The 14,555-nt window shown below is 38.0% G+C and overlaps 1 protein-coding gene across 4 annotated transcripts in view; it reads right to left on the reverse strand.

Annotated features, from left to right (window-relative positions):
- KIF25 (kinesin family member 25) overlaps positions 1-14,549 on the reverse strand; it is a 40,777-nt gene extending 26,228 nt beyond the window's left edge. For 3 of the 4 annotated variants that reach the window (XR_001865672.1, XM_017745744.1, XM_017745740.1), the window contains exons 1-6: positions 13,979-14,549; positions 10,290-10,406; positions 8,246-8,384; positions 3,284-3,387; positions 1,974-2,062; positions 407-449 (exon numbers count right to left, since the gene is read on the reverse strand). Coding sequence is in view for 3 of the 4 variants with exons in the window: in XM_017745744.1 (XP_017601233.1) it covers positions 407-449; positions 1,974-2,062; positions 3,284-3,387; positions 8,246-8,384; positions 10,290-10,340 (426 nt within the window). In the remaining variant the exon portion in view is untranslated. The remainder of the gene's footprint in view (positions 1-406; positions 450-1,973; positions 2,063-3,283; positions 3,388-8,245; positions 8,385-10,289; positions 10,407-13,978) is intronic. The other variant, XM_017745747.1, reaches the window with a different exon arrangement.
- Positions 14,550-14,555: the final 6 nt, after the last annotated feature.

Raw genomic sequence — 14,555 nt, forward strand, 5'->3', positions numbered from 1 at the left:
CAGAGGCTGCTGTGCTTCATGAGGTATCATATTTCTGCCCTAATGCATTGGCTGTGTTGCAATAGTAAAATTTGAAGAAAGCCTGACATAACTTTAGAAATAGCTACAGCACATACAAGGGGCTCAAAGGGACTGACAGCAGGAAGTCAGCAGCAGTTTGACTGCTGCAAACATTCAACCTCCAGTCAAAGGATGGCTGCACCAGCAGCAGCTCTAAGCTATTACCCCTACAAAGAGTCAGGATGAAAATAGCACAAACCACCTGCTATTGCACCCATGGATAATCAAATCTGAGCACCACCTGACCTTGTTGGGGTTTTTTTTAAACTCATGATTCTCATGCCCCTCTTGTTTCTTCTTCTAGTATTTACCAATGTGCTTTTGAATTCCACCCTCAAATACTCACATCATCAGCTGCATATGCCGCTTTTTCTGAAAAGTTTCTTTGCCTGTAAGGGAAGAAAAAAGCACCAATAGGGGAAAAATAGGTACCTTTCAAACCATAAGTGTTCCACTTAGCTGAGGAAAACCAATGTTTAAAGTGTCTGTGAACTACACATTGTCTGAAGAGTACCTTTCAGAATTGCCACTATTATTGTACCCTATGTACATACTAACACCACAGTTAATTGTGAATAAAAAACAAATTAAAGTGCAATCAAGCAAAATAATCTGCTTTAGAAAGGGCATTCAGAACAAACCAAATTAAGAAGAATTCACATGCAAGCCATTCTATTATTTTGAGATTGTTGCATGAGCTTGTAACAAGAAGCTTTCACTTTAGAACATTAAAGCAAAAAACACCCTCTTTTTCAAGATCCCTGATCTTGAATCCATGATTAGTCCGAACACTGACTGGGATTACTGAGGTGTATAAATCTATTTATGTGTGAGAGTTTTTGGGGAATCAGTCCATAGCTTTACAGATAAATTTTATTTAAATTACTTTCTATTGCCTTAAGAACTCTTGACAATTATTTGTTCACCCCAGTCCATCCTGTTTTACACTGCAAGTCAGCACCTGATTGCACTATTTCATACGGCAACAAAAAAAGGGAGTGGGTTCCTCCCCAGGTATCCCAAGCACAGGCTAATGCAAGTGTCAACTTCAGGCTTCTTGAAATACCTTGTCTGTTATTTTTGATGTTGTTTTAATTAAAACAATCTTTTTTTTTCTTTTTTTTTTTTTTGCAAGATTTGCCAAAAATTGAAACTTTAAAACACTGAATGTACTCTTTTAAAATTACCAGGCAGTAAAAGTAAAATAAAGCCCCAAATCAGCTATTTACTGATAAAGCAAATGATAACATTACTGGTTTCTAGCCACCCACCTAGTTTTCCCCTTCTTTCTTTCTTTCTTTGTATACACTTCAATCCCTATTTTCTTTCATGTTAGTCATCTATGGAGAATTCAGCTTTTTAAGCAGATACTTGCATCTAATCCCTCTTTCCTTTTGGATCTTGGAATGTTTTGACACGTCAGTTACAGTAAGTGTATTATAAATAAGGTATGCAGAGCCAAATTAGACTGAAATAGAATTACCAATGTTTGTGCAGCCAGCCAATGTGTTCTATAGCATCACAAAACAATTGTAACGCTGAGTGTGTTTCTCTACCCACGACTTCTGGCAGCTGTTACATTACTGCATCCCAGAATTTGTATAGGATAGTGAATAGAGTCTAAACTGATTGCAGCTGTGTTACTTCTGCCAAGCCAAGGATAATCCTGGCTTGGCAGAACAGCTATGGCTTTCTATTGAGGTCAACATACTTTTAGACAGGAGGATGAGATTGGCTAGAGCCAATTTAGCAGGAGAAAGAAAACAGCAATTAGTTTTTATGATACCAACATTGTCTCCCCACACACAGAAAACCAGAAAAAATCAAGGACACTGTTGTTCTCATATAAATATAACTATTGTTTTCTCTGTATTTTGAGTCAGGTAGGATCTAACACAACCAAAACAGATTACCTGTCTTGTGATACTGAATGTCCAGCAGCATCATCAAAAGGTAGCAATGGTCGAATCCTGCAGTGGACTCTGATATTTCCTCTCAGTTCCTGGGATAAGAATATTAAGCTGTTTTTAACACAAGTTACTGGAGAGGATAAATACACTGAAATTTATCAAACAGACATGAACATGTTTAAGAAAGCAGGTGTTTACCACATCATAGCCCTAGACTCTGTGGGGAGCAAAACAGAATCAAGGTAATTTGTCTTAGTAAAGTAGGAGAAAGTACTTGAGGAAGTATGAGCTCTCCAGACCACTGGAATTGTATAGCCCTCTCCAGTTCACATGGACAAAAAAAACCCCTCTTAGCCATCTTTCCCTTCCCTTCTTTTTTCTCCTTCCTCCTTACCTGAGCTTCTTCAGATACCTGTATTAACTCAATAGACAACATTACACACTCCATTTCTCTTCCACCAGTCCTGAGGAAGATGTGGAATATAAAATATGTTGTATATTTTCCTCTCCACTGTGTTCCTATATGATTAAAAAGCCAGTAGCTGATTTTTCGCTGTAGGCCATTTTAGACCAGTTTATCTCTTCCTTTTTGCTGGTGATCAGTTCTTCTCATTTTGTATGACTAAACACAGCTTGCCTATGAGGATTATTAACCACTGGAATTAACACCCCACTGCTCTGGGGAATATCCTTTCAGTAAACTGAAACGAGGCAAAATTTAGAAGGTAAGTACTTTTTAATGAAGAGCTTCATAATCCCAGGTAGGAAAACTTTTAAAAATTTTATTTGAAGGAGGCTTGTGTTTCTAAAAATCAGGTCCTAAATCAGGAAACCCAAAACTAGTCATTTGTGAAGATGGGAGAAAGAGTAAATTTAAAGTACAAATAGGAAAAAATTAATCCCAAATGAACCATCACTAATGGCTGAGCAGGTTACAGCTAGAGATATTTGGAAAAATAAAAGATGACTACTTTGCAATATCAAGTTAATAATTTTAAGAATTTTAAAACAATTTCAGAAGCTGCAAATTTAGAGAAGAGGATGAAGAAACTCAAGTTTTGTCCACTATTTAAAATAGATGCTACTCCTTAGGGCAATAGGTCACATGAGTGCATTTGGAAGATCTTGTGTAAAAAGAAAGGGGTGGGGTTTATTATAAGACAAATGTGCCTCAGCAAATAAACACATCATATATAGACAGCTGGGGGAGGTGATATACCCATGTGAAGTACATTCTTTACTTTTACTGGTGAGGAAATTATGGGAATAATTTCAACAAAATAAGCCAATTTTCTGTTATTAAACATACTTACAACTAAGCTGTTATGTAGAGCCTTCCTCTTCTGCTTTTCTTTCTCATATCTCTCTGTCACCTCTTGCAGAGACTGTTCAAGATCAAAAGCTTTTATCTGAAACACTAGAAGAAGGCAGTTTCAGAGAAATAAACTCCATGACTTTACAAAAGGAATTGTCCAGTAGCACCTCATGAAATACAGGCACAAACCTTCTCAACTTCACCAAATTTCAGTTAGGAAGGTTAGTTTCTGATTTACTAGACACCTATGAAAAATCCCATCATAGTTCTTGCTATGTGAAGCTACAAATAATTACCACAAGTGTACATGTGAAGTCTTGAAAAGCAATCAAGATCATAAGATATTTAAAGGCAGTTCAAATGTGTCAGTTTAGTTAGAGTGATGTTACCTGCCAGCGAAGCCTGAAACCTAAACTTGAAGCAGCCTGCTGCTAGCTGGGGCTGTCACTTGCAAGGCTCATACCACATCTGCAGTTATTAGACTCATGTGGGCTAACTTTACAAGAAGTTAACATGTCATTTATCCTCAGCCTCACTTACAGTGCTAGTAATCCCTTAAACAGTTACAAGGTTCGCCTTTAAGATAGGTCCATCACTCCATGAGGAATTCATAGGAAAGACCGATCATTTGAACCCTAGGGAGTCTCCTTCACAAAATGGAGAAGAGTGATATGGGTTATTACAAAAGCCTTCTAACTTCACAAATGGTTTTATTTCAGCCCAATTACATTAACACTGAGTAGGCCTAAAGCAAACATAAAGACCAGAAGACATATTATGTGACTGGCAAGCTTGTGCAAAAGCAAGCTTCTAGGAACCCCAGTGGGAAATCAAGGTCCCCAGCAACGATGTAGGGTATCGAGCAGTCAAAACCAAGGTCTGAGAGCTGAGTTAGCAGATGGCCACCAACCTCAGTGTGCTACCTTACAGAGCAAGGATCAGGCTCAGTATCTCAGCATGGTCACACAGATGATTTATTCTCTCTGGTATAGACTAAAAATCAGATAATTTCATGGGACATTTGTCTACACTAGAGATTTCTCAGATCTTTTTTGCTAATAACCAGTTGACCTCCAACCAGTTCACCTCCAACTCACAGTCTTCCTCCTCAAGTACACGCACGCAGGGGAAACATGACATTAATAGCTGGGGAATCAAAGTCTAGGAGTTTCACTATGAAAAAATCCTCTTGCATCCTGCATGTAGAGTAACACTAGCATGCTTTGGTTTGGAGAATCCCATGCAAATCTGTTACCATAAATTATCAAAAGGGCCACTTACAGTCACTGATCCCTAATCATACTGTACCTTTAAAAACACAAGGCTAGAATCCATTATTCAAGTAATCTCCATAATAAGTATCTTCATTTACAAATTTGTGTACACATTTTGAGTTACCTAAGTCTCTTAAACAAGCAGTAAGGCAAAGCAATAGATGCTGAGGGTACTCTTCCATTACTGCAGCCTTGAAAGAAAAAAAGTTTCCTAATGCATAAATTATTTCTGAAATTTTATTTTTTTCTGAAAGTAGAGTTATACAGTAACAAATATAAACACTCATTTAACATTTTCCTAGTTTTCTGCTTGACATCAGATGCAAGCTATACAGGAGTTACATTTTCATCCTTAACCTAGAGGTAGACATTGTGTACATCTATTTTAAAATACTAATAACACTCTTCATTATGCAAGAGAAGTAGTCACTACATGAATGCAGCCATTATAGACATCCCTTTTCCCCATCCTTTGCCCACTTCATTGATCTATATGGAAATTTTCTGGGAGCTGGGAACGCCAGCAGTTTTTCTGTTGAAATGTTACTGATCACGGTAACATCAGTCTAACAGTTGTGATGTCTTGCAAGCATATTCAGGACTGTAACCTTCACAGTCCCTTTCCTTTAACTGACAGTCCTGGTTAAGGAGCTTTTCATTCCCTCCCCTCCAGTGCTGCACTGGACCTTCTGCTGTGATCGCACAAGTGTTCCCTCAGTCACACAGAGGTCTAAAAGCAATCCTTCCTTCTGAGAAAATTCTGCCCTGGATCAGCTCCCTGATCTGTTCTGTGTGTGGTTTCACAAAGAGTTACACAAACATAACAGAAAGGTCCGTAACAGGGACATGAAAAACAGGAGCAGCACAACCTAGCACAGCCACAACATATCTGAGATATGGATGTATCGTTTTCCCCATAGTTCCCTGGGGTTTTTAACGTTTCTTGCCAGTCTAGAGTCCAGTTTAAAAAGGAGATCAATCTGATCATGTCTTCTAGCAGCTATGATGCAATAGACCTAATACCAAAACTTCTTTCGAGTTCAGCTGTGTTTTATATTCCACACTGTAACATTATTTTTAGCACAGCCTGTTGTGACAGCTCAAAGGGTAATGGTTTTAAACTAAAATAGGGTCGATTTAGATCAGATAAAAGAAAGGTGGTTTTTATAATGTGGGTGGCAAAACACTGGAAGAGGGTGTGCAGAGCGGTGGTGGATTGCCCATCCCTGGAAACATTCAAGGTCAGATTGGATGGGCCTCTGAGAACCTGATCTAGTTGAAGATGTCCCTACTCACTGCAGGGGGAATGAAAATAGATGACCTTTCCAGACTCCTTCCAAACCATTCTATGGTTCTGTGATTATTCTTTGGGCTGCTACAATATTTTTGTTGCTGGATCCAAGGTCCCTCTCCTACTTCCCTACTCCACACTAAGGGAAACGCTTTCATAAGGCGGCCGAGCTGGTGGAAATCACCTGTGGAGCTGAGGATAAAAGATGATGATAGTTCACATTCCACACATACAAGTCATTAGCACAGTGCAGAGATCAGCTTTCTCCAACAGGAGCAAAGCACATAGGTGCTAGCATATGGACAAAATGGGAAATAAGCTCCTTTTTTAATCTTCTCCAGCCCAGAGAGAAAAGTGCCTCGGAATTGCAAAGCATATCTAAGTCACTAGGCTTATAAGTCACCATAATTTCCTCTTTCTGATAATATCTGCATGGTGAAGCAATCTAAAAAGTAATCTTAAATTTTTATAAATTCCCACCCTTCCAAAAATCTGCTGAATCACTGCCTCTCTCTCAGTAGTATCATCTGCAGTTCGGTGGCCAATATTTTAGCAAAAATGATAGCAGCTTTATTCATCAGGAAAACAGGCCTATAATAACAGAATAACGGGCACTTCTCTCTCTTATGAATTGCTACTACTTAAGTTTCAGTGGGAAAGGGGGCAGTAGCCTGATTTTCAGACTGTGAATAAATATTTCTAAGCAAAGGACTACTCCGTTGTTATAGGAAAGTTTTATAGTTTGTTGCATGTCAACTACAACCTTGAAATTTACCTACTCAAATACTTCTTCTGTAATTTTCTCCCTTGTTTTCAATCTCTATTTTAAGATTAAACTGGTAATATATACTGTCTCCAGAATATGTACTTTGGGCTTTCTGTCTACAAAAGATTACATGTAATTTAAGGATGGCAATTCCAATGGTCATATTTAACCTTAACAATAGAATCACCATCCAAAACATTTCACAAAAAACTGAAAACCAGCCAAAATCAAAACAAAAGTCATCCACCAAAGTACCAACAGGCTATTTCATTATAGTTAGGGAAGCTTCTCCTGCTTATGATTTCAAAGAACAGTGCACCAGGAAGTGCAAACTGAGAACAGTCAACAGAATTTTGCCAGGCCTCCAAATGAATGCTTATTATTTATTTACACCACAATAGTTCAGGTGCCAAATCCAATCTCCTACCTGTTCATTTAGCCCCCTGCTTCAACAAGAGAAAAATTCACTTCTTAAAGTTTATTTTCCACTTTGTTTTTTTTTTCTGTTTTAAAGACTCCTTGATGGAGCATTTTCTCTACAAGGATAATAGAGTAATCAAATACATTTTAATCATAACTTAGTACATAACACAGAGGAATAAGTTCCCTAAAAACACCCTTCACCAAGAGTGCTGTTTGTTGCTATTGACATGAGGAGTCCCACTGGAATCAAATCAGTCTGAAAATGAAATAATTCAAGGAAAGAAAATGTACCTTTTAAATGGCAACACATGGATATTAGAGCATCACAAAGGGTCTCTGACTGTAAATTTGTGTATTTGTTGTAGTCCATCAGGTTGCTACACTTCAAACAATTTAAGCAGTGCATGTCTCGTGCTTCTCAAGCCTGCTAGGAGCTTCACCAGAATCAAGGATATTGAAAGCAGGTGCAGAGATCCATACTATGGGATCCAGGTGTAGGATCAATGCATTTAGTCCTCAGTGATCAGGGCAGTGTACACCAGTGCACCGGCTCCCCTTCCTATGTATACATGAACAAGGAAGCACCTGAATTCCAAAACAGCAGTCCATGTGCTGTTAGTATCTACAGTCCAGCAAGTGCAACTGGTTTTTGATTTGGAAGTAAATTTTTTTTCAATAAATACACAGGAATATTAAAAATCAAGTCTATCCTAATTTCAGGCAGTATTTTCAGAAACTTCTGAAATCAGCCAAGTCCTTTTCTGGTACAGTCAAAAGCAGACAAAATACTTTTCTTCTTTTCAAATACTTTTTCAAAGTCCTTTTCTGGTACAGTCAAAAGCAGACAAATTTCAGCTTTATAATGCAACACATTCCTTATTCAGCTCTTCTAAAATAGCCAAGAAAACAAGCTTGAGAACTTCACTTTAAAAATGTTATAGCTGAGCCAACTCAGCAGCAGTCTAATAGCAGCTGTAATCCACACAAAACACAAATCCAAATTATCACTCAAAACCTCTGCAGAGTTATTTGTACTTCTTCTAATGCTTCAGAACTCCTTGATGATTTAAGGTCAAACAAGAAACAAGTGCTACAATTTCAGTGACACATTTCCCAAAAATCAAACTCAACCTTTTAATGTTAGTAACGTTGAACAATTACATTGTTGATGTTACATGTTCAAAATGTAAGTGCAATGAGCCTTACTTCGCATTGCTTCATTTTGCAGCTGTATCCCATGGACTGCTGCCAGAACTTGGTAAAGACAAGTCTTGCTTTGACGTTGGAAGTCTTTTGAAAGCTCAAGAGCAAATGAATGAAGGCTCTTCAGGTCTTGCTTAAGCCTCTTCTCAGCAAGAAGAAAAATATGTTATAAAGACACAAAACCAGCAGTTAAGAACACTCAATCTAACAGCTCAAATTATTATGGTGAGATGTCACAGGCAGGAAGAACCTTCTACTTAATGGAAGGAAGCCTTCAGGAGCATATCTTTCAGCATGCTTAGAGAAGGATCCTGCACAACATTTCGCAATGTAATTTCCTAAAAATTTCAGCAAGACTTTATAGATCCTTATTATTTTATCATACCTATTTTGACCGTAACACAGCTACAGGTATAACCAAGTCTCTTTGTTATTTCACCAGACAAAAATAAGTGTGTGTGAACATGTGTGGGCTCTGTCCACTTTTAAGTCATATCCAGAAGCAGCAATGAAAAATCATGATCCATATATCCCTTACTGCTTTCATTTTCCACAATTTGATCAGAAGGTATTTGCTAGGATTCACTCTTAAGTCATTTCTTATATAGGCTAGTTCTATGTCTTCCTATGAGAACAGATGTATTTTGAAGAGATCAGAAACTGCTACTGTTCAGAAAAGTATTTGTATTATGGATGTAACTCAGTGTAACATATATGATGAGTCTTTTAAATGTTTGTAAGATCAGCCTATATTCACTTAAAAGTCCACCTAAGAAAAACCAAATTGATCTGATTTTAGGATTAGTAAACTTCTTGACATCCAAGTCCTGAAATGGACATGTAAAGCCATCTCTAAGGTGAAATTAACAATACCTTATCTCACAGAAGCACTGTGATGTTTCACTGTCAGCCTGGTACAAAGTGTTACATATTCTGTGACATTTTATTTTTCTAACTGTGAAACTGACTAGTACTGTGGTACTAATTAGTTGAACTAATTAATTCGTTTCAGTGATAAAAAGCAATCTAAACTAAAGGGACAAAATAACTGCATTTCTCACTCTTGAAAGCCACACAATTTAAGTGGGAAGAAGTATTTTTTTGTTATTATGGGTACAGGATGACTGTTCATCTAGACTTTTATTTGGAGAGCTTTGCTCTCTCCTAGTATTCGTTGACATCTGATAGTTTGCTATCTCAATCCACTGGTATTGCATCACAAGCAGTTCTGCCATTCTAGCTAAACAAAAATGTAAACTACCACCATAAAATTTACAAAGCAGAACCACTGTGATTAGAATAAAACAGAACAGCTCTTTTGGAAGGGACCTACAGCAATCATCTAGTCCAACAAGGGTAAAGTCAAGCTGCATCCTTCTGCCTGTTAAGGATCAGACTTTTTCCCGAGACACTTGTCAGTCATTTTATGCAGGCATTCAGTGCTGCCCTGAGAAAAGCTGGTATTTGGTAGTGTCCCTAAATGGAACTCACTATTCTATAGAGTAACTTCACAAATAAGTACTTCAACAAAGGAAAATATTATGGTACACTGGGAGAACAGTTTCAGTCTCTCTGATGCAAAATTAAAACCTGAGTGAGCACACAGCAAACTACTCCTCTTGTGAGATCTGCCAGAGAGCTCTTAGTAATCAGTGGAGCTCTCAAATGCTTTTTTGAAAGGATTTGCCTATCTGATTAAAGTATATCACAATTATTGGTTTTTAGGGGACGTCTGTATGACAGTCAAATGGGAAATTGTGAAGTTTTGATTACAAAAATATCTAGCTCAGGTATTAATAGCACTGTGTATGTAAGATCCTGGAGCTCAGGAGCATCCACTTTTACCAGCCTCTCAAGTGACTTTGCAGCCTATTACATCAAAACCACTATGAAATCATTGTTACACCTCACTGTAAGCTCTGTTGTGAATACAATAAAGCCACAGTTCAGGTTCATAGCACACCATTTTCTGGGGTTTACTATATTTGATAAGCATGTAAATGTTTAGGGCATAGATCATGCCTATGTTATTACTAAATGTCTTTACCTTTATTGCTCCATGCAGCTGGGTTACAACAGAACTCTTCTGCAACTTCATCTGCTGGCCATGAGCAGCATAGAGCTGCAATACTTCTTTAGTGCTTCCTCCAGCCAACCCTTGATACTATTTAAAATTTTTTAAAAATCACAAAAAAAATCACAATAAAAATCACTTTGAACACTCATGTTTCCTGTTGCATTCTGTCCCTGACAACACCAACTCCACTACAATCAGTAGGGTTGCAATGGTGCCAAGCTGTGACAATAAAGCCTACTCTGGGTCTTCAGAGATCACAGCAACCAAAGCAATTTTTAAAGGATGTGAAGAAGAATGCTTTCTAGCAGTCTAAACTTACCTATTATGCAAAAGCAATTTTTATGGCCAACTTGAGAAATTTTTGAGACATTGAAATCAAAAGGAAAATAGAAATAATACAACTTTAAATATTTACAGACACGAATGCAAAAAAAGGTATCTCTGTAGAGATTTCTTGTGAAATTCTGCAATACGAAAGAATCTGTATTACAGTAAAAATGTAATTTTGTAATTTTCTGACAGTCCTGGTGCTTAAAATGAGCTGCAAGTTCTTAAGCTACTTTCCCCTGCCACCTGTTGACATCCATCACTCCTTAACCAGTACTAATTGCCTCTTCCTTTGTTTTTGAAATGCACTTGTCTCTTGCACAGACTTATTTCCTGCTTTATTAACACCATACATTCCGTGATTGCAATCCCCTGTTATTTAAAATAGAAAAGAATAGAAGAGTACAACAAAAGACATGAAAGAGCTAAATCTGCTCACACAATGGGTTTGATTTAATTCCAGCCATCTGATAACAATAGGTAAAATGCAAATATTTAATTGCAGTTTAACTACAGATGATATCAGCAAAAACAGTGTAACATCCTACAGCTGTTAGGATAAACAAAGATTGTATTTCCAAAAAAACAGTACTTCACTTATTGAAACCAGCATTTTCATGTGGCTTTTGCACCTTCACAAAGCATGAATCTTCTATTTACACATGCAACCAGAAGCTCTATACAACAGTGCACCACCTTAGTACTAATATCAAAAGTTCTTACAAGAAAGACCAGAAGCCGTTTTTTTTTTTTTTTAAATTTTTACAGGCTTTAAGATACTGAGACTGACTCTATACAGTGTTTAGATGCTCTGAAAATCTAAGGATTTTCAAGACTCACGTTACTCAGATACAATATTTACAAACAGCTTCACAAAAATGCACAGGAGTAGTGCACCAGAATTAGTATCTCTAATCACACGTGAAAACTTAAGCATATCTATATAAGCAATTGCAGTAGCCAAGCCTTGTTGTTAAGGCAGCTTAGGGTAGCTAAAACCTCCTTTTAGCACCTAATCTGCACCATCTGCACAGATTCCCCTTGACCCTCCACATTTCTCAACACTGACGATAAAAGCAGAAAGGTCGATGCTATTGTTATTGCAGTCATCCCCTCATCACTTCCACTATCAAGTTCATCTTTATTGCAAATGTTGCCTTGATTTTGGGGTTTTCTCCACTAAAATAGTTTTAAAATGCATCAGAGTTGTTCATAGGCCAGAACTTGCAAACCTGCGCTAAGGAAAAAATGGACTAAACCATTTTTATAGTCAGCTGTATTCTAAGCAGAAGTGAAACTGAACTACTCATAGCTTTCTCCAAAGTGAAATCTCAGTTTTGCAATCAGATCCATTCTGGCAGATTTGGCTTTGTGTAAAGAAGGCTGCAGGATAAGGACCTCAAAGACTGCTAATAAAAGCAAGGGCTATGCAGGTAGATAAACAGACTTCCAAATAGGAAAAAACAGGACAAAAGGAGGTCTACCAAGAGAGAATCTGACTTCCTACGTTCAGTAACAACCCTTCCAGTATACTGCTGGGATAACAATAGCTGAGGCTGCAGAACACAGCAGAGGTGCTGAAATTCATCACTGTCGCAAGGATGTAAGGGAAGGTCTAGAGCAGGAGATAACAGTTTAATGAGACTGATGCAACCCATAGATAAACATTTACACTGCAAATCCTAATTTATGGCAATCCTCATAAGTTTGTCTCCAAAGCTTCCCAACTCACTCCAGCCAAAACAAATCCAATTAGCTTTTACAAGTTAAGAACGAGACCTCTGTTAACCCTGGTCCCTGTGACTGAACATGTTACGGCTCAATCACTCAGGCATCTCCACCAGCAGATCTGAAGGATCAGGGAAAGACAAGTCAAGGGCAGCAGCTTTTCTCACCAGCACAGCTGGTAGAATATTAGGACATATGGTGCAATATTGCACAACCTTAAATAATACTAATTTCAATTAGTATTGTTTTTAATAGACAGTCTTCACTTAAGGTAAAACTATTTCATAGATCTCAGTTCAGCTCATATTTTCAGACTGCTGGGGCAAATTAACTAAGAAGAGGCAAGTTTTTAAAGTGTATTTAAATACCTGCCTGAATAGAAACATCAGTGCAAGGTTAGCTGCAAAGGATTTCACTTGACATTGTTTCTGATTCTTGGTGGTAACATTGCCCACACTCCTTGTGTGTCTACAGGCACCCATTTCTTCCTGCACATTTTTCAATAAAATGAAGGAGTGCTCTATTTCAAAACCAAGGCTTCATTCTCTAATACACAGGCAACTCCTTCCTACATCTGATACACCTCACTGACTAGAATAATTTATTTCTTGTGCTTGTGAGAATAAAAAATAATCAGCTGAAATACTTAAGGCTTTCAGTGAATACTGTAAAGCAGAACAAAGACAATAAAAACATTTCTTCAGAATAAATTAATGTTCTTGTGTATACCCAGCAAAACTCATTTCAGATATACCACCTGTTTCCAGTTAGACTTTGAAAAATGTTAAACCCACTTTTATCCACGGGTGTTAACAAACCCACATGGAGGGCAAATGGCTTCCCTGAGGTCACCCAAGCAGTTAATGTTTCAGCCCAGATTAGAAACTCTTGGCCAACAGTTTGCATCACTACTAATACCCACCACTGCCTTTGCTCCAGCAGCCTAGATCTATACTCAAACTTCTTTAAATCTCTGGAATGCCCCCTTTGAAGGCCCTAAACACTATCACAGGCTGCTCCTTATTTCAGTGAGGATCTAGGAATAACCTATGCTTCTGTAGAAGGCTATAAGGAAATGAAGGCATCCAGCTGTTGCAGTATGCTCTGTGACAAGGTACATGTGCAACAATACCTCTTCTTTTCTAGACAAGTGTAACACCACTTCTAGGAACACACACAGCAGAGCATCCCTGGTAAGCCTACTAATAATGAAATGTCTCTCCTGCACTCTGTGAATAGTTCTTCTAAAGCATCATCCTAATTGTGTTTAAAAAGTATTCCTGAAAAGTCTGCCATTGTCTTTTAGACAAACATGTCCCCTGTAAGAAGAAAGAAATATTCCATATTTAATGCTTCCAGAGTCATTCCCTCAGTTCAGTTTTATAGATCTAAAACAATAGCAAATATTTAAATTTAAGCAAATTTCTAATTACTTAATCAGCCTATCATTACTGCTACCATTCATGATTTTGGAATGAAAGAAACACTGAGCCTTAATCCCTTCAACTGAAGAGCGCAAAACCTGAAAAGAGGAAGGCAGATTTTGATGTCTTTTTTTTCTATTTCCCCAAGAATTCTTATTGAAAAAAATGAACAACAGTCACCTCTGCAAGTTTTAGATGGAGAACAGCATTTTCAGTTTCCAGGACAACTATTCTTTCTTCTTTGGTCTAAGGAAGAAAACCCACCCAAATACACAAAAATTAAAATTAAAAAAATACGAGTCTGATTAACACCGTTTCATTCTGTTAGGCTTCATTATCATATTCCAGTGTTTCTCAGACTTCTGAGATCAATGGACCACCTACCCCCATCTCCTAATCACAGTATTTATATACGAGCATGCAAAAATTAGGATAAACTCCTAATATTCATTTATTTCTATCCTTTCTGTTACACTGCTTGCTAGTGGGGGTACACGTTTTAAACAGCTTCTGCTTTGCGAAACCACCTCCTCCTGGCATTTTCCAGAACCCTGGTTCTTGGGAAAGCACTATTTCATTTATTTATACATGAGCATGTAAGTTTCCATTTCCAAGGCAGCACTATGAGAGATCTTCGACGGTGGCGCGGCCAGACGCTCCCTCAGCACAGGGGCGCCTCCCGAGAGCGCTGAGCGCCCGCCCGGGCCGGCGGCGGGGCCGGGGGAAGGAGCGCGGCTCACTGCTCTCTCTACTTCTA

The sequence above is a fragment of the Corvus brachyrhynchos genome, unplaced genomic scaffold, assembly GCF_000691975.1.
Source record: "Corvus brachyrhynchos isolate BGI_N302 unplaced genomic scaffold, ASM69197v1 scaffold70, whole genome shotgun sequence".
Lineage (NCBI taxonomy): Eukaryota > Metazoa > Chordata > Aves > Passeriformes > Corvidae > Corvus > Corvus brachyrhynchos.